Raw genomic sequence first — 20,420 nt, 5'->3', positions numbered from 1 at the left:
TAATTAGGTCTACTGTAGGCCTATATGAAACTCTATGAGACTAACGCTAGGAAATATTCCATGAGTAACCTGCGTCCAAAGCTTTTGGCTGAAGGCTGATCAGGTAACAGTCTAGTGACTTCACAAGAATTGAAAGTCCGTGAAGGACTAGTCACTTTCTGGAGAACAATAATAAAAATGTAAGAAATGGTCTGGCCTGTCTATCATTAACCAGTACAAGTCATTCACCGCGACTTAAAACCACACAATGCTGCATATAGGCTACGGTAACACTAGTTGCTAATATTGATCAAATTAGTTTGCTAATATTTGTTTATAGTTCTAAACGTTAAACTATGCATTTCCAAGCTAAACATGTGCGGGAAAGCATGGTTGTTAGAGTTACCTTTAATTTATGCATTATTCACTTAGGCTGTCTACCTCCGTTTAATTGGATATTTCCACACACTGTCATGCATGTAAAGACTTACAGAACTGGAGATTCTTCAGAATTATCGAGTTGCTGTGTTTGCAATGAAAATGTATAAGACTGGTGAATCCTCGGTTTAATTTAATACAATTTACTCAAAAGTAGAATACTTAAATCACAATAATCACTTTCAATAATCAACCAGGTTAAAAGTGGGATTACTGTTTATGACAACTGTAGCAGAACGGGGCGAGAAGTGTCAAAAGCAGATGCTTCTTTTCGATAACCGAATGAATTAGGCTACGCACGCCAGTGCGCACTAAACCGGCGAATAGAAGTGGGCACTAAACCGGCGAATAGAAGTGCGCACTAAACCGGCGAATAGAAGTCAAATGGTTCTAAATACTTCTGAATTGTTTATTGTGTTATGGTTAGGCTAAGTGCACTTATCTAATAAGCACTTAAAACAAATGTACAGTAAAGTAAGAGCTAAGCCAGGGGCATTTGTTATAACTTCTGTTGCCACCTCTTGTTTTCAATTCCAATCGTGTCTGTGAATTTACAAGCCCCCATAAAGTCATAAAACACTAAAACACTTTCCCCAGTGAAATAAAACAGGAACTCCAAAACACAAGACACCACAACTCGTTTACAGTTTTCTTGTATTTTAATGAAAGGCCTACATTATCACCAAGATTACAGATAGGCCGATGAAAATCTACAATCGACAAAAATTGGCCTTTTGACATTATACGCAGTTATTAACTTAGCAGAACAAACAATCGAGATGTTTAATCGTGCAAAATATACTCGTAAAGACAATTATTTCCATCAAAATGCTGCGCGTAAAACCCATTTTATCCACAGTAGCAAACATAACATTTACAAGGAAATATAGGCGTATTACTACTTGACTTTGTTTCACACACATACTCATATACATACATGTATTCATATATTACAACATAAACAAAATATACAGAACAATGCAAGACCATGAAAAGAGCACATACTCACATATGCATATGTCATGCGGAACTCGGGGGACTATAAGGTAGTTCCGGGAAACATGACAAAAAGTGACAGGCGCGTGTTTCCTCCCTGGTCTGTATAAACAAATCACAACTTTTTCTCCATACAGTCAGACGCATCTTCACTTGGATTTCCGGTCATAGTCCATCTATATTCTGTAATGTTCAATGAATTGGTATCCAGTGTGTTGCTTCCCATGCAATTTGTGGACAACTTTTCTGCAGTGCAGTTTTGTCCACAAAAGTTACCAAGTCAGAGTACTTCAGCTGGCTTTACATTGCTGTTCGTATAGTTATAAGGAGACCTGCAACGAGACAAAAAGCAAAATGAGAATTGGTTCAGAGGAACAGACATTAAAGTTAGTTTTTACACAATAATAGCGCCATATCATCAGATCATTATGCTAAAATGTGCATTGTTAAGACTGAAAAAAATGGTGTTATGGTAGTTATTATTATTAATTAATTATTAACCGAGACTTAGACTGGCCCATTTCTCTGTGTACTTTAACAAATGGTCACACAATGGAGGTTTTCCGTTCACACAAAACTAAGCCAAACCAAAGGAAGCTCTGTGTCCTGGTTTGAAAGGGAACCAAAATGAAAGTAAAAATACACAGGCTGCCGGCGCTATTCTACAGACAACACTTGTATGAGGACCGGACTTATTTATGGGACTGGCTAATTTATGATTTTGTAAATGCCATTTGTAAATGAAAAACAGATCCACACCTGACTTGACTCGTGGTAGAAAAGTCAGCGAAACATGTAAAGCTTTAGAACGCGTAATGACCTTCCCAGTCAATAATTTTGAAATAAAAACCGGTGCATGAAATGTGGTCAGGGCAGCATGCATGTAAATACATACTCAGACTAGACAAATGCGGTAATAAGGAACTTGTATGATACCGCAACGTAGGCCAGAGCCGTTCAACAAACAACCAATGGTAACATATCGACTAACGTATGGCAGCTAATTTGCTCTAAACATTTATATAAGCCAGGGCTCTCAAAATATTGTATCATATTCAACTAATGTAGGAATATTGTTCAGTGAAGGCAACTGTTGCAACACCCAAAGCAATTGTAACGCTGAATATTCCAATAAATTCCAATAAATATAATAAGCACGTGCATGTTGAAATATATTGTCAAATACCCGGATGGAAATCGCTATGGAAATAACGGTGATGATAATGTGCTGTAAGAGGGGAGAGGACATATGTCATCACATATCTACTGTACTGAGCGAATAAATCAGACCACCAAAAATATAAACACAAAATATTTCAAATGCAGAAGATAACTCAAACTCCCATTGGTGCGTCTCTATATGATCTACGTGTTCAAGTCCTTTTTAATGTGGGGATTATTTGAAGGGTCATATTTGTTGTCTTGAGTGAATAGGGCCTTTACCGTATATGGCTCACCAAAGACCACAGACAAGGGGGAGAAGTGTCTATGTATTCAATTTACCACTTTAAAATTCCAGTGTGATTCGTATTGTGCAATCTCATTGGAAGGAGAGAAAGGCGAAAGAGATGGGAGAGAAAAAAACGCCTGCTCTCGGGTTTGCGCTGGGGTCCCCCGGCGCATGCAATCACAGCCCCCCCTCCAGGGTGCTATTTTGCAGGCACTGACGCACGCTATTGGTCAGCGCCTGGTCAGATGGTATGGTTTCCCTCTGTCCCGCACTGGCACATCGCCACCCAGCGCCCCCCCTCAACTAAAACCCAATCTCCGATAAACTACTAATAGCTAAACCAGTTGGACTATAAAACACAACAAATCATAAACCAAGGAAAAGAACCTGTACCCTCCCAATGAGTTCCTATTTTGTAAACTCAACTTTTCCAGTGACTCTGCCTGGAGGACAAGAGTCTTTCTTGGGACAGATACCGTTATACTCCTCCGGATACACTGATCCTTTAAGACACTATCCTGGTGCTGCCTATGGCGCTACCAGCGTTCAAGACAAGGCGTACCCATCCTCGTATTACCAGCAGGCGAATGGTGCCTATGGCCGGGCCAGCGCCGCCGGTGCATGCGACTACGCAGCAGCCAGCTTTTACAGGGAAAAGGACCCCGCCTGCACCCTCGCCAGCATAGAGGAACATTCGCTCGTCCTGAGCCAAGACCATCGCAAGACGGACTGCTCGGGGCAAAATAAAAGCATATTCGGGGACAGCGAGGACCAGAAGCCCTCGACGCCCGTTTATCCGTGGATGCAGAGGATGAACTCGTGTAACGGTGAGTCCACATTGTCATGTCATTTTTTTTCTTCTTACGGTTTGTTTTGGTTTTTGCCTGTCTGGGCTGATACATAGAGCTCGCCTATTACATGTGACCTGCAGCAGCACTGTATAGCGCCGGAAGAGCATACAGTGGGAAATATTGTCGCTCTGGTTGTGTCTTAACACCCAGGCTGAAAGTAGAGGAAGCAAAGCATGCTATACAAAATAAAATGTACACTTTTGATGAGTCCTCCATATGTACAGTTTTCTCTCCCCATAAACTGTTATGATTATGGTTCCTATCGTCTCAAGGCTGACATTATTCACGTCCTAGATTAAAATCGCACGGCACACGAACACATCCTTGGCAACAATGGAGCAGCAGTTCCATCAAAGATGGGTTCTTATCACAAAATGGCTCGTATTGTTATTCTGACAGGGTTCCAGCTATTAGTGCTTAGTTATTCACCATAAAAAGACTCTCACTATCACAAAGTTCAAAATGTATCACAAGGCAAATACACATAGTGACAGTGCTATGGGTTACAGTTATAAATTAGGTCCGAGGCATGAAATATGATAGGGAAACACATTACACAACAATAGAGGAATAAATTAGCAGTATAAATTACATTCGAGGAATTCCGTTTCGACACACAAAAAAACCTAAAAAAACTCTTAACAGACAGTGAGAGAGAGCTACTCTTCCCTGACTGTCGGATATCCCAACATTTGAATTATGATCACTTTAAGTGCACCCTTCTGTATAGGCTTTTTATTGTTTTCTGTCTCTAAGCAGAAGCTGTGTATGACTTGCCAGAAGCAGTGTGGGTAAATTAGTGAATGCTTAGAATTATGATGATCAATAAAGAGCTCCTTGTTCTTTAATGTTATGATGCGCCATGGTTTGCCCCTACTGCAGGCTAGAATGTTTTTATGAAGATAAAATACGTCGTTATTAAACTTGTCAAAACTAACACCCCTTCTCTGAATAGCTTATCTTTTTGTATGTGTGGAAAAAAACTACAGGAAATAACATGATATTTCAGTTGCTTATTTCTAATGCTGGCGTTCATTGTTTGGCGCAAAAATACACCCATGTATGATTCAAATATCGTGCATATTTGTAAAAAGATATGACCTAAACCCTGTGCAATATGATTTAAGGGCAGCTTCCAGGACTATATAAATGATATCATTTTATGCTACTGTACACCACATGTCTACCAGTAAGGCGTAAATCTTTAGCAAAAGCTCACGAGTACCAGTCATGTTATTCGCCCCAAGCTCTTTCTCCTCGGACACAGCCTGTCTATATCAGTGGTATAAACACAAGTTAATGTTTGACTCTCTCTTCCCTTTCTTTTGACAGGGACCTTCGGTAACCCCGGTCGAAGGGGTCGTCAGACGTACACCCGCTACCAGACGCTCGAGCTGGAGAAAGAGTTCCATTTTAACAGGTACCTTACCCGGAGGCGCCGTATCGAGATCGCGCACGCACTGTGCCTAACAGAACGCCAGATCAAAATTTGGTTCCAGAACCGAAGGATGAAGTGGAAAAAAGAGAATAAACTGATCAACTCCTCTCAGACCAGCGGAGAGGAAGAGGAAGAGAAGAGGTCAGAGTAAAGAAGAAGACAAAAAATGCATAAAATGGCTTATGGCATCTTCGGATATCCTACACATATGAAGATACTACCTTCATATGTCCAAAGTTTCCACCGGTAAAGTTGTGTTTGGTAAATTTGTTGTAGCATTCCAGAAGTTCACTTAACTGTCTATTTTTGTTATTGTTATTGTCATTTTATGTTTCTTTTTTTTAATCATGATTCTGGTAGCCGAATGGCAGTGTTTTTGTGCGCTGATTTAGGATGTGGCCCCAAAAAATGATTGGTCATGTTTAACGAAACTATTTGAAATATATGTCATATTCGTGTTCATATTTAAACTGTATAGAAATAAAAGGAAATTCTCCTTGTATGGTGAATTAATGTATTTCTTTTGTAAGTTAAGTACCCAGCCAGATCGAGTTGTTTTGTTGACTTGTTGTATAGTTTCATGGGGAGAACAAACTGATGGACTGATAATTCAACACTACCAAAAGGCTGGGTCAAAAGTTTATATTTTATGGATTTTATACGTGGTTTATGTTTGTGGTTTTGTCACAAATAGGTATCTACTTACGAAATCATTCAATAAAATGTAATAATTATTCAACCTGTCTTGCACGGTCTGAGCGAGCATACTTTACAGGTCTTTGAGATTTTGTCTGTGCTTAGAACGCCATTTTCAATAAGTAGACTAGAACACATTTGGCTCAGGAAGTGAAATAGGCCTAGCCCTATATAATTCACAATTATGTCCAGAACAAAACTTGTGGATAAGGTTTTGAAACAGGAAATCATAGGAAAGCTAAATTCCTTTCTGGAAAACGTATTTTAAAGAACTGTCTACCATTTGGCCCTGCATAAAAACAGCGAGCACCGTCCATCTGCTACAGTTATAAAGGTATGCGCAAACACTGACTTGGTCATAAACCAAGGTTTGCTCTTTCACAGGTGTATGAAACACACGAATTTAAGTTGAACCGATGCAAGTGAATACTTAAGGCTCAAACAGTGACAGCAAACTGTGCGAGGCTGATTGAATGAATGGCTGGGTGAGAAAGTTGACCTGTCCGCACAGACACTCACCCAAACACTCAAGTGTCCATTCCACGACCCCCATGTCTCTCAATGGTCACGTTTCCCTTTCCAGGTACCATCAGTGTGACATTTCATATTCAATAGAACCCTCGGGCCTGGTATTCCCTAGTAGATAATTACACACAAATGATCTGGAAATTGTCTACCGACAACCTCCCCAGTGTACATGACACATAAAGTAGCCAAGACATCACAGTGTTGTCATTTGGAGTTTGAAGGAAAACATCACAAATACATATGGGGGCTACTTGTGAGCTACAGCAACATCTATAGAAGTGGGTCTTGCTTGGAGTAGACTGATATTCTCCAGGCTTCATGTTACAGATGTACCACACACACTTAAAATAGCCTCATGTGTGATATGTGAATACGTAGAATACATAAGTGTCAATCTGTATCCCCTTGGAGATAGTCTGGACTATTTCAAATATCCTTTTCCGGTCTATATGTAAGCATTAATGTATGTTCTGTATAGGGGGTGGGGTTTACATATCATGGTACTCATAGCCTACATGAAATAACTTGCGCCTTTCAATCAACAAACCATAAATCAATCATTACCGTAGATCATGACTTTGCATTCCTCTCGTGAACAGCAACACGTTTCCAGTCAATAACTTTGCATGCATGGTGCATTAGAAAAGAGCATAAAATACATACACAAATGATGTGACGTCGAAACAACGCCTTTATTTCCTTTCACGGCTAGGCCTACTGACCGACGACATTTTACTTACAGGTAAGAAACATTACCAGGTGTGCCGTTAGCTTAGACTGAAGGTTTACTATTCGCGTTAGAGTCTAGACCGAGTGTGTGCTATGTTCTAAATACAGACCTTTCAGACGTCCTAAAAATAGTCTCGTAACCTCAAATTAATAAAACAAAAAGGGAATTATATATTAATATGACTAATATCACAGTGTTCAATATCTATCAGGTATTATTATTATTATTATTATTATTATTATTATTATTATCTATGATGGAGAGCCAGTGGTGGTTCTAGACCATTTCAACTGGGGGGCCAAGCTGGGGCCAGTTGTACTGTTAGAGGGGTCAGTTACATTAGACGTTATTGTTGTCATATCGTTTTCTTCACATTAGCAGGCAAAATACAATTTTCATAATCATTAAAAAATGTATTTGCATTTTCTGTCTAATAACGGATGTAAAAATGTGTTATGTAAAAATTATTTCATACTCCACATTTAGGGGGGACACAAGGGGGTCCAAAATTGTTGTCACAGGGGCACTACCCCCCCTCCAGAACCGCTAGTGTGGAGAGCCAGTGTGACTAAAATATTACGAGACACTTCCCCTGAGGATGGTCGAATGAACAGGACTCTAAAATCGGCATCATAGCTATAAACGTTATTAGCTGTAGTGTGTGTTGGTCTACTGTATTCATATTCAGTTATTAATGGTGCATTTATTGCCACGAGCCCACTTTTTCTCCCATTGAAAAGGTTAGCAAAGACGCAAAATGATACTGCGATCACAACAACCGATAAAGAAAGTTATGGGGTAACAAATCATTTTTATTCTTTCCGAAAAGAGACCTACATCCTAACTAAAACTCCTTCTCCAAAGTCCTTCTTTACTGCATTAAATTAAATTCCCAGTAGGTGACGCTCTCAGCCAACACGGAGCACAACCCTGCAATGGGGAGGCACACGTTGACTTGAGTCTAACGACTCCCATCTCGTCATCATTTGTAACCATAGAGCATGAATTACCTCTTGAAGTCATCAGTGAGAATTTACGACTGGTCAACAAAAGCACGTGATTCTCAAACGCACCCCCACCCCCATATTTGGCCGCATACATAGCAAAAACGAAGTACAGTGCATTGCTATAATTCATTAATACATCATAAATCGTGAAGCACAGCGTTATAACGACCAAGATCTACAAATCAAGCCCTCTAAAACAACCTAAATGAGCTCTTACTTTGTAAACTCGTTCTCAGGGCGCTACCCAAATGGCCCCGACTATCAGTTACTAAATTATGGAACTAGCAGCAGCGTTATGAACGCCTCGTACAGGGACTCCGGCACCATGCATTCGGGCTCTTACGGCTACAACTACAATGGGATGGACCTGACCGTCAATCGTTCATCCAATACTGGCCACTTTGGGGCTGTTGGGGATAACTCCCGGGGTTTCCAGTCTCCCGCTCCGGAGACGCGGTTCAGGCAGCCGTCAAGCTGCTCGCTGGCGTCCCCGGAGCCGCTGCCGTGCTCCAACAGCGAGAGTCTGGGACCCAAATGCTCGTCGCCCCCTTCCGACCAGAGCGCCTGCACGACGGGCAGTAACCTCACCAACACCACACATTTCACTGAAATAGACGAGGTGAGCGCTTCCTCCGAGACCGAGGAGGGCACCCATAGAGCCAGCGCCAACCCCGCCGCCCGGACGCAGCAGAAGCAAGAGTCCACTGCAACCTCCACCACCACGGCATCGAGCGATGGCCAAGCACCACAGATATTCCCTTGGATGCGGAAACTGCACATTAGCCATGGTATATAGCCTACGTGATGTCTATCTTTACACATTTTGATACCAGAAAGGTTGTGTTTTGTGTGTTCGTTTTATCCGTTAGCGTTTCCTCTTGTTGCTCCTGACGGTGCCTTTATTTGAGCAAATTCCACAAAAGCACCATAAATCTGTCAAGAGGGTAAGCCTCGCAAACTGAGGGCTAGGGAATGGAACGGGGTGAGAGAGAGAGGGCAAAGCGGCAGGAAGATTTAAAAGTTGTTGTTCCTTTGAAAAGTTAAGCTTTATTACGTGTGGGAACTTTATTACTGCAGGGGGGGAGAAGAACGGCAATAAAATGTGGAGAACGGAGAAAGCCAGTAGAGAAAAAGTTGAGGGATGTATTAAGGACAGTGGCTATTCAGGAAAAGAAAATAGTAATGTTGTAACCAAGCATGATCTTTGTAATGGGGAATAAGATGCCGAGTGAAAGGAATGCATTGATAGCCTAAAAAAAAGACACAAAAATACCTTAATACAGCCGGATTAGGCGTGTAAGCACCATTTGGGGTAGTTTTATGTGCAGTGATAGCCGTAGCCTATATCGGTCGTGTGTTGTGTTTACAAACGTGTGCTGGTCAAAGTTATTGAGTATTTGCTTGTGTTATGCTTTTGGTGGTTCTTTCTCGTTAATGTTTATCCCCTTGCGTTTTATCCATGCTATTCAGATATGACTGGACCAGACGGCAAAAGGGCCCGAACAGCGTACACTCGCTATCAGACGCTAGAGCTGGAAAAGGAGTTCCATTTCAATAGGTACCTTACCCGGAGGAGGAGAATAGAGATAGCCCACGCGCTGTGCCTCTCAGAACGGCAAATAAAGATCTGGTTCCAAAACCGAAGGATGAAATGGAAAAAGGACAATAAACTGAAGAGCATGAGTCTGGCTACTGCAGGTAACGCTTTCCAGCCATAGACGTCACGCAAGTAAATAATACACTACGAGGGGTGAAAAGAATACACACGTTCAAAATAGTTTTTAAAAACACTATAACTGAGTACTGTACAGCGCGGCATCTTTTGGCATGTTGTTGATGTTTTAGGGCAATTTAACTTATACTGTGGTACTGCTTCTATAAAAACAGTTCATATTCATATGTTGTTGTCTTTTTAATACAACAGTGATTATTGTTTGGAGGGGGAAAAAGAAAAATAGATATAAATGCCGTCCGTTGTTATTGTTCTAAATATCGTTTATGTGTCAAGTGCTATGTTACTGCTTTCTTGAAAGTTGGCATGTGAGCTCTTAAATGTTATAACTTATTTACAAACTATAACGAATATACTTTACGAGTTTACAGCTTTAGAGACTCCTCTGCCCAAACATGAAGTTAAGCTGTTTTAGACAGGCCCCTGTATTGCTTTAGGAGGAGTCACCGTGTGTTATATATGATCACCTTCATGTTTTCATACCATTGTTTGAATCATATCTTTGGATTATTGTGTCATGTGTTTAAATTACTCATTTATTTTTTTGAAAAAAGGGAAACTTGTATATACAAAATCGTGACTAGAATTCCCGTATCCGTTCATACGTGTGTATAGTTATATTCAAAATGTAATTGTATATTATTGGATCATGCCTATGTTCCAGAAAGGATGTATATATTACACATTTTTCATGTGACCAATTGGCTATTTGTATTGGGCAGAGTGAATGACAAGTGTGTGGGGGAAAATGACAATTGTCATGTCGGACTGCCTGCCTGTAAGCATTTTGCCAATAAGCTTTTTGTATTTGTTTGTAGCTTACCTTGGAGTACAAAATAAAGTTCCTCATACTCAGACCAAACCCCTCGAGCACACTGCTTGTAATTCTCTACCCCCTGCCTACCTCACAAACGACCCAGCTGGGGTCAAACACGCATCAAACTCCTAGACCCCATGTCTACCCACTGTCCAACCCTGGTACACATGTATCCTGCTTTGTACGACATCAGCTGTCAATTCGTCTCAAAACCGTATCAAAATACTTCGGGAATATGTCTTCCAGAAATGCAGTCGGCCAAATGATAGGCTGGAGTTAAGTCATAAATTGAACAATCGCAGTTACGCATTACGCACAAGGACATGGCCACTACTGCAGTCATTCTCATGTTTAAAATGCAACCTGAGGGACATGTGGCAATCCCAACGACAAAAAACTGAAACTGAACTAAAATACACACCGAGCACACACTCTTGGCCCATCTCTTGTTGACAAACGTTGACATCCAAAACATGAACGAATTTGGCACTTTTCTGTAATGATTTCCTCATTGTTAAACGGTGCCCCTCCTGTACAAATTAGTTTACGTCTCACTTTCAGTAAACAAGCACTGAACTTTCAAACTTACCGGTGGGTTCTCAACCGTTGTTTCTGGTCCTACGCTACTTTTTAGAGCCGAGTAAAGGTCCTGCCAAAAAGCCCCATCTGCCCGGCGTTGCCTGGCCAATTGCGTTTTGAAAATTTGCTTTCCCCTTTGGCCAAACTATACCAAAAGAAGCTATGACATTTACATGTCAAACGGATGAGGGTTTTATCTTGAAGTTAGATCGTAAAAATCGCCCAGGCCACCGACAGATACCCCTTACTGGCTCTCAAAAGTCACGTGGGGTCCATAAAGTTAGTTTTATGGTTTTGGGGAGTTGACAATATATATTTCACATTCTAGAATGCAAGTGACGGTTTAACTGCTTCCGAGGGATTCTAAAGGGTCAGTAGTTAGACAAGAGCTCTGTAGTAGGCCACTGCCGTGCCCTTGTCTGGTACACACAATGTCAGCGCTCCGGTTCGAACCATTTCAATGCGGAAAATGTAGCCCGTGGACTGTATGAATGCACCAACTGCACAGTAAGTCCAGTTTTAAGGCTTATTTGGCTGGTGGCTAGGCCTAGGGGCAAGGGAGGAAGGAGAGGGGAGGCATCGTGTGTAATGACTGTCATTTATTTTACTCTCAACAGTGGTATTAATATGGTGCTGAATCTCTGGACCTTCATATATTTCGGGTATTTTAGTTAGGCCTATCTGCTATGTGTGGGGACATGTGATATAGGCGTCATAGATACATGTGTTTATGTGTGCTTGTGTATATGCTTTAGTTGTGTATTTGTGGATGTAACTATACAAACCTTGACCTCTGCCTCTGAAGGAATTCATGTAGACTCAACTGTTGAGGGAGGTTACTTAGACATATAGCCTGTCGTTTTTTTATTGTCATTTTGCATCTATGAAATAAAGTTTTGTTGTGGTATACACTTTGACATCCTGATTCGGAAGTATTGTTATTAGATATAAAAGTATTGAAATGTTCTTGTCAATAATCTCATAACGTATTAATACATTTAAAAGCTAAGGCTTTTAAGGTGCTTGGTAACCTGGAGTGGAGTTGCTTCAGCCACAGACAGATTGCAGCATAGGCTACTCGACGGTCATGGCGATGGGTCCTTAGACAGTAATAGAGCTGTGAACAGAAAAGAGAAAAGTTCAAAGTGGTTATTAATATGAATATGAGCGTGATATGCGTGATTATGGTTGTACATTGTTTCTACCTGTCTGATTGGAGGATCAGATATGCTATTGGGATTATCCAGTGGGCAATAGATTACTTTTACGCATACTGGTTTAGTGTATGGAATGGATATCAATACCAGCAATCAGAAAATGTCACCAAGTCCACTATGCCAAATTCCATGATTTTCATAGGACCACACACACACACACACACACACACACACACACACACACACACACACACACACACACACACACACACACACACACACACACACACACACACACACACACACACACACACACACACACACACACAATAATGATATGCGTCCTAGAGGTACAAGCAAATCTTTGTTCGTACCCTGCCCAAGTATTTTCAAGCAGGGAGGGTGTGAATAACAAAACTGGATGCGAACATTCACATTCGACCCCTGTATCAAAATCTCCATGTAGGCAGGACTATTTCAAGGAACAAAGCCTTGAGTTAAAATCCTTGAGATATATTCAATACCATGGAAATGGCACTTCTGTATGACGTATGATTAAATCATGTAAATTGTTTAATAGTTGTGTCAAAGCGACACTTACATTTGAGACCAACTGTAGCTGAACTGTAAACTTTAAACTCTAAATCATTACATGTCCTTGTGTAAAGATCTTTATCGTGGAATCTCTGGCAGTTACTGTCGTTCAAAAAAAACAGAGGATACAGACGTCATTATTTTAACAATTAATAGCTATGTAGTCTACCCAACCGCAACAGAGATAGCCTGGCGAATCAACGGCTGCTAATAGGGAGGGATTTTATTTCGGAAGTTCCTCAGAACTCGTCTACACATCTCCAACTGTCATTAATTATTTTCTCTCAGATCTATCCCAATGTATTTTCAATATGGCGACGACTGGCCCTCTTCTAGTATTTTCAACCGTCTGGACAGTTGTTGTTTGTAAGGACAGTTGTGCGTGCACATAATGCAAAATATTAAGAAAAAAAACTTCTTTACGCAGTGGAATATTTACCAGAAAAGTTACTCAGAAACAGCAATTTTAGTTAGCATTATTCATATTCATGACAGGCCAAAATTAATTCACAAGGATATGAGGTTTTATATGTCTAATGGCAACTTTTGCATTTGATAATCGGAAAATGGAAAATCCACTATAGGCTTCTCTATGAGGCCTATTTGAACTTCTGTTCATATGACGAATAACAGCATATCGAACTATGAGCAGACATATGTAAACACGTTATTAATGTTTAGTTTCACAAGAATACCTATATTACAATAGCAATTGCCAATTAGTTTAATATCAGATTATTTTCACTGAGACTACATTTAATTCCACTTTCTCTTTTCACAAATATGATCAAAATCAACAATGCAAAATCAATCATATATTCAGCTGTTGGGAAGCGTCCCATATGGTAGACAACTTGAAAATCCAATATTGTGCAGTGGGATCTTAGGCCTAGTTCATGTGTTTTTTTAACTCTCAATCCTCCTATTTATATATATAAAAAAGGAATATTGGGTTTCCGGTTTATTTTACTCTTGGCTCGTGGTGTGTGTGTGTGTGTGTGTGTGTGTGTGTGTGTGTGTGTGTGTGTGTGTGTGTGTGTGTGTGTGTGTGTGTGTGTGTGTGTGTGTGTGTGTGTGTGTGTGTGTGTGTGAGCGCGTAACAGACCGAGGAAGTTCCAGCCAGTAAACAGGAAGGCGAAACTCTGGTCGCGAGGAGAGGTTAGGGCTTCCATTTCATTTTTCATTGGCTTCCTTTTTATAATGATAGCCAACAGTCGGAAGGGCTCTGGCCAGAGGCCTCAGCCGGTCACAGAAGTAGTGCGCGACATATGCATTTTTTCCTCTTCAAAGTTGTCAAACGGGTTCACCGACCTAAACCCCCACGATGTCGACCGCTTAGTTTTTTCATCATCCGTTTCCCGTTTATGTAGGCTACATGTACTTTTTGAACAGTCAGAGGCTTAGCATGAGCATAAAAGTTTGTAGATGTGTGGGTGAGTAACTGGGCGACAGCTTTTTCATTGCAAGGTGTGTGTGCTTTTACGTGTGGGTGTGGGGTGTGTTTTGGTTATGTGTAGGCACAACATGAGAGAGCAAAGAGAAGCGTATCGGTAAACGGGTATGACAAATTGTATTGTGGTTTTAACAGAAATTCTGTTGTGTGTCACAAGCCTTCAATTTGAGGCGTGTATATAGTCAATTTCATTTGAGTTTAAAGAGAACATGACTGACCTAAATAATCTTGAATTATGACTGAAATTTGTAAATGGAATTTGGAGAGTTGCTGTTGCTTGTGTACCATATGAGCACGACTTTCCCTTTTGTCTGTGTCTCGACTGTTATTTGGTATCACAAAAACCTCAAGATCTTTCCGGTCTTTTCGATGCAGGACCTGGAACATTCGTGTGCCACATTTCGAACGTTTAAATTGCCATTTGAAACCGCGTAATGTGTTTTGCATATTGATAGGGGTAATCTGGGCGCATATCTCATCCATAATGCATAGGGTGTCACCGCGAGGTCAGCAGACGAACTATTCAAAGCGAGCTCTGAGTGCGCAGGCGCAACCACATTACAGCAAGCCCATCAAGCGCAGCTATGTACCATGTTTACCAACCGACAGGGGGAAAAGGAATGAAGTAAGTTGTTCTTATTTACCTATTGTTTACCCGCTTCTGTATCCGATTCTCAGGGTGAAATGGGGGGGGCAAAGGCAACGAAAATATCCTAAACGTGTCTTGCACGTGGGCTATGTAGTCTCCACGTTTGAGAGAGGACTTCAACGGAAACGCGCTGAGTACTACTATAAATCTGTTTTCAATTGCAGGCTGAGCAAATCTGATATTCCTTGCGTTGAGATAAGAACTTGATAACGCCAAATCCTTGTTAATATTCGCTAAGATTTATGATAATGGGATCACCCTCCTGCAAATATTTGAGGTTGTATATCACCTATATTGGATGTGTATTCCATGCATGTTGAGGTTTACTGATAACTGGAGGAAAGGGAATCTGTACATCATTTCATTACTTCAACATATTACCTTCGACGGGCTATTAATTCATTCCAGAAACCGCAAGTTATATTTGTGCAACTTTTCTAATTCTTATGTAGGCCTATGTATGTGCTTTTGTTTTGCATATTGCAGATTTGTAAAATTTATTTCACTTCTAAACTAGATGCTAATGGTTTGCGTCTTTCAGTTCTATCTATACAATAACAATAAGTAGTATTATAGTTTAACAATGAAAGTGGGCCATTACTGATCAAAATGTAATGTGTGAAAGACAAGTACGATATACAGGACTGTTTCATGTGAATACATATCGAATCTCAACCTTTTACCATTTGATGTCAGCATTACAAAGCATTTGTATTTTCCCATAAAGTTTAGTTTACTATGGTGATCTTATTCTTCCTCGAAAACCACTAACCATCCACCACTAAGTAGACCTACCTATTTTCAAAAATACTTATACAACTAAATATCTTATTTCTATCTCCATCAGGCGAAATATTTTCTGGAGAAGGCCTTAAACCACAAACACAAAAAGCTAGATGTCTTCCCCTTGTAGTTATTTTTACACAATTAGATCTGTGCCAAGGAATATTCACTTTACACTTTAAATGCAACTCTCTCCCGTCGCCAGCAGAGCCCGCTTTAGACCAAGTTCATAGCCACAAGAGAGAGTTGTGAGTCCGCTTATCTTCTACCCATCCAGCGCTTTGACCATTTGAAACGTAACAGTCGATAACCTAAACACTGTTCTTTACTAAAATAGCCCTCTCAACTGCGTCAAATTAAACTTTGATTCTATAAAGTGGAGACCACGAATCGAAACAGTCTTACTACAATACAAACAACAATTCACGTCAGACTGTCTATCTCCCTGTTTTTCGTCGCTTTGTTAACTACACGAAGAGCTGGAAAGGCAACCAGAAAATAAACCAGTAGTGTCTGTTAAAAGCAGTTCTGAGATAAGAGCGTAAGCATCGTAGTCTCCCGGTCTTTCTCTTCTCCCCTGAAGCTCATAAAGGAAGTTGAATACAGTATTGGTAGAATGGCTGTATAGCTGCATGGGGTCAAACAGTTGAGGGGTCAAAAGTTTACGTCGTGCGTGACTCTGCAGTCGGCTGTCGACTCTGTATTGTAGACCAATTGCTTGGTGTCAATGGCAAAGTGGGAGAGGAGAGGGAGGGATAGTGAGGAGGGGGCGCGAGGGAGGGGGCTGTAGATTGTCTCATGCGCAAAGATGAGAGAAATGATAGAGAGAGGAGAGGGATAGGTGAAGGGCTGACCTTCGTGGTAACAAAACAAGCCCCAGCGCGCGACGGAGAGAAAAATGGACGCTTAGATTGAGGGAAGAAACGGAAGGATTTGGTGACATTGGGGGTCTCTCACGCACAATGCAGTTGTTTGCTCTCCCCAAACGTCCTGTCACAGGGACAGCGGGAAATATCTAATGGCTCGTGCAATAGAATTGTATTTATTTGAAACAGAATCGAACATTTTGTCTGTTGTTGTGGTGGTCTAGTTTACCTTTTGGCAAAGCATTACGAAGAGAACGAGAGTAAACTACCCATACATAAAATGTATGATGAGGAATATTGATCATTTTCTCTAAAATAGCTCTTCATCGTATTGCAATTAAATGATAGAACCACACACGTAGCCTATGTTAATTCGTGGGCGTGTTAAAAAACATCAACATATAGGCCTAGGTCTAGAATTCTATAGTTTCCCCCTTTCCAGCATCGGATAATCCAAATAATGATAGGCCTATCAATTAAGCACACTTCATTGACACTAGCCTATATATTTCCGTTTGTGTTGCATTCTTTCACTGTCAGACATTTAGATAATAGGCCTGTATGAGGACACTTGTCAGTTGGAAAAATATGGGAAAGGACAAAGTAAAATGAATGATTTTCTTCATCGTTATTAATTCTACTCTTCTAATACTACAACAACTGCAACTATTATACTTGTATTAGTAGTAGTTGTAGCAGCAGCTGGCAGTTGTGATGTGCGGTAAATAATGATGGTGTTAGTGTTACTGCCATGGTGGAGGTCAAATTATACAAATAATAGGCGATAGTACAGGCCTAATAATACAAGTTGTGTTAAACTTGAATGTAGTGAAATATCTGAAATCTCTGTATGCGACCTGCGGTTATGGACCCCAGGGCCCCCCCTTCCTCTCTCTGTGCTTATCAGCGCAACGCCGTCAACAATCATCTTTATCTTGCTTACCATCTTAAAAATCCCTCACCTTATCTGATTTTCCGCTCAAAAATAATGTGCACGGAGACATCTTGAAAAACGAGTCTTTAGAAGGTTTATGTTACGGCTGGAATCCTTATTGAGCAGGTTCATTATATTTCCAGACGCTACAATTGCATGTGATGGTTTTCCCCTCACAAATGTGTTGGATTGTTTTTGTTCATGTCTATTTTAAGATAATGTATTTTGGAACCCCTGTAACAATTTAAAAACACAACAAAGTCTGTAGGCTACTAAAGGCGTATTGCAATGTAGATGATTTCAAAATTCAAAAGAAGGAAATCACCCTCTCTGTTGAAAAAGTAAACGTGTCACTTCCACAAAGAACTGCAGTAAACAGTGGAAATACAAGGAAAACATCCCATTCCCCCACCCGGAGGAAAACAACAGTTTTCATTTCACTGCGAAAGAATGGGTAAAGGATAGTGGTTGGCAGAAAAGGGATGTTTAGACAACGTTTTGTCCACATGGTGACAACTTTCCCTAGTAAGAATATCAAAGTTAAATACCTGGAATAAGGCTATCATGCAATCTGGTTGACCTTTGGAACCCTAAAACACCACCCTTCAGCAAAGTCATCAACAAATAGGCCTCCATTCCTCTTTACGTAAACCTCTTTATCTACGTCGAGAAGTTGGATGGGTGACTTTGGACATATTGTTGGGGTATGCTTAATGTTGGGGGGAGAAAAGAGAGAAGGGAGAAACGAGAAAATTGATAATTCAGTAAATAAATAATTACGTTATTGACAAACATTTGGCCTAATGGTAGAGTTTAGGATGATATAATTCTGGTTGGTCGGTATTTTGGCAAACAAATAAGTGCATAAGTGGTGAATAATTGTGTTAGAGAACATATCCCTATTGGAGTTCATCCGGAGTTCACTGAATTAATTTCAATTCCATTGTAGCTTGTGCGGTTGCCTAGCAGGGTATTGCCGTGAATATTAATATCTGCAGTTTGCACATGGCTAGAGAAAGACAATAATAAATGTAGCTATCGTAGCTTTACATTTTTCAGTACGTCAAAAGAATTAACATCGAATGATAGCAAAGATTATTTCATTTCTGTTGAGCCTAAACACGACGCGTGCGTCCTTAAAATGTCCAATGTAGGCCTAGTATATATTTAGATGAAAATAAGACTAAAAGTGAGCACATATGTTAGATCCACAATACTCAATAAATCTAGTGTAAGGAAAGGGTATCGAATATCCTCAACTGCATTTACTTAATACTTTTAAATCGACAAGTAGCCTAGTGCATTTATGGTGAAATATAGGCTATCAACTAACAATCAATTGAATAATTTATAAAATGTTAAACAAAACATATAAATATTTTAAACAAGATCGATTTCTAAATGTTATTCTACATTAACAATATTGTATATCACGGTTTGTTAACTGCACATTTGGTTCCCCCCATTGTGCACAGGAGATTTTATTTATGCAACAAAGAAAATGAAAATCACTATGCTTGAGTTGTTTTTCGGGCTTGGAAAGCCTTTTTGAATGAGCCCCCTTCCTAGTCCATTTTTCTTCAAAGTAATGACCTGGGCACAATTCTATATGACCGAGCAAGCTATGCATACATTACTATAGAAGTTGCGTGTGGGAGAGACCCAAAGAAGGGGTGAAACGCAGGTCAGCACGTCTAACAAATATTAAAATGTCCTCGGACTCTTGACACGCCTTGCTGTTTAACAAAGACTGCCAAACTGCGAGATTAATACGAAAACTTGAGTCCACAACAAAAATGCCTTAAAGCACCCGGTGGTTTGTCGCGTTCACAACAGTAGAGGGGTAATGTGCATTTTATTTTTTTAAGATGTATTAGGTGGCATGCGGTGGTGTTGAGCGGGGGGATAGACTAGCCCTCTTTTGTCGCCCACCGCAAGGTTAAAGCGACTATGTCGCATTCGTTCTACTGATGAAGTTGGTCTCCTGCTGTTTAATCGAATTATTTTCTTCCTCTTACAGTATGTGTAGTCTACGCGTCGGAGATTGGCTTGCGCCCTTTGGATAGTTTAATGTCCGCCTGCCCATTGTCGCCCTATGCTACCGGAGTGAAGCCTAGGCGAACACCGCGGAAATGAGAGGGAGTTTCACGCAGAAAGGTATCACGGAGAGGTCACGGGCTAAACCTGTAGCGTTAGAGAAAGGAAAAGGGGGCTTCGGGGCTCACGGTACGGCGAAAGAGAAAGAAAGGCTTGGAGAATCGACAATAGCCGGAGCAAAGACCGCGTCCTGTGTGCAGCAGGAGAGATGGGGAAAGGAGGGAATCGAAGACGAGATGAAATGTGCCAAGGAGAGAAGTAAGTAAGAAATTGGCGCTTCATTTACATATCGCGGTGTTCTCCATAGAGCAGGTGCTTGCCTGGGCGGACCACGTGCTTTGCACTGCGGTGAGTGGCACTGTTCCCCCTCCTTTCATATTCGGAGTAGTTATGACTTTAATTCAACCCATTGAGGCGCAGGACCCTGAGCACCGTGTGGTATTTTGGGGTGAATATTTACCTTGGCTATAGTTTGTGGGCGCTCTGCTTGAATGCCTGTCGGTGTACACATTAACCCCCGAAGGGGCAGATGGCTCAGGGGTCCCAATGCCGTTCAGATGGGATGGTTAAAGGGGGTGAAGGCGAGGTCGTGGACTCCAGGGGGTGAAATGGCTAGAGTGGGCACGAGGGCTGGACTTTCTCCCTT

At 40.9% G+C, this 20,420-nt stretch overlaps 3 protein-coding genes and 1 long non-coding RNA gene across 6 annotated transcripts in view; 3 read left to right on the top strand and 1 right to left on the bottom strand.

The window, feature by feature from the left end:
• Positions 1-20,420, top strand: part of hoxb3a (homeobox B3a) — a 56,949-nt gene that overhangs the window by 3,417 nt on the left and 33,112 nt on the right. Inside the window, exon 1 of one of the 3 annotated variants that reach the window (XM_014192395.2) lies at positions 10,976-11,748. The exons of 1 other annotated variant lie outside the window; for it this stretch is intronic. The gene's annotated coding sequence lies outside the window, so the exon portion shown is untranslated. Of the gene's footprint in view, positions 1-10,975; positions 11,749-19,745; positions 20,033-20,420 lie in introns of those variants that run through there. One more of the 3 variants, XM_014192394.2, reaches the window with a different exon arrangement.
• Positions 1,058-11,388, bottom strand: LOC106600839 (uncharacterized). The gene is made up of 2 exons (XR_001327906.2): positions 11,252-11,388; positions 1,058-1,745 (listed from the first exon to the last, which is right to left on the bottom strand). It is a non-coding gene; the product is annotated as an uncharacterized lncRNA (long non-coding RNA).
• Positions 2,829-5,553, top strand: hoxb6aa (homeobox protein HoxB6aa). The gene is given in 2 exon segments (NM_001139575.1): positions 2,829-3,690; positions 5,047-5,553. Coding segments are annotated over 2 exon segments (684 nt in total). The 5' UTR covers positions 2,829-3,263; the 3' UTR covers positions 5,304-5,553.
• On the top strand, positions 8,000-9,983 carry hoxb5aa (homeobox protein HoxB5aa). Its single transcript, NM_001141673.1, is given in 2 exon segments — positions 8,000-8,901; positions 9,584-9,983. Coding segments are annotated over 2 exon segments (831 nt in total). The 5' UTR covers positions 8,000-8,318; the 3' UTR covers positions 9,832-9,983.

Source organism: Salmo salar, chromosome ssa03, assembly GCF_905237065.1.
Source record: "Salmo salar chromosome ssa03, Ssal_v3.1, whole genome shotgun sequence".
Lineage (NCBI taxonomy): Eukaryota > Metazoa > Chordata > Actinopteri > Salmoniformes > Salmonidae > Salmo > Salmo salar.
Note: the sequence above shows the minus strand (reverse complement) of the source record. Positions and strands in the feature narration are given on the sequence as shown.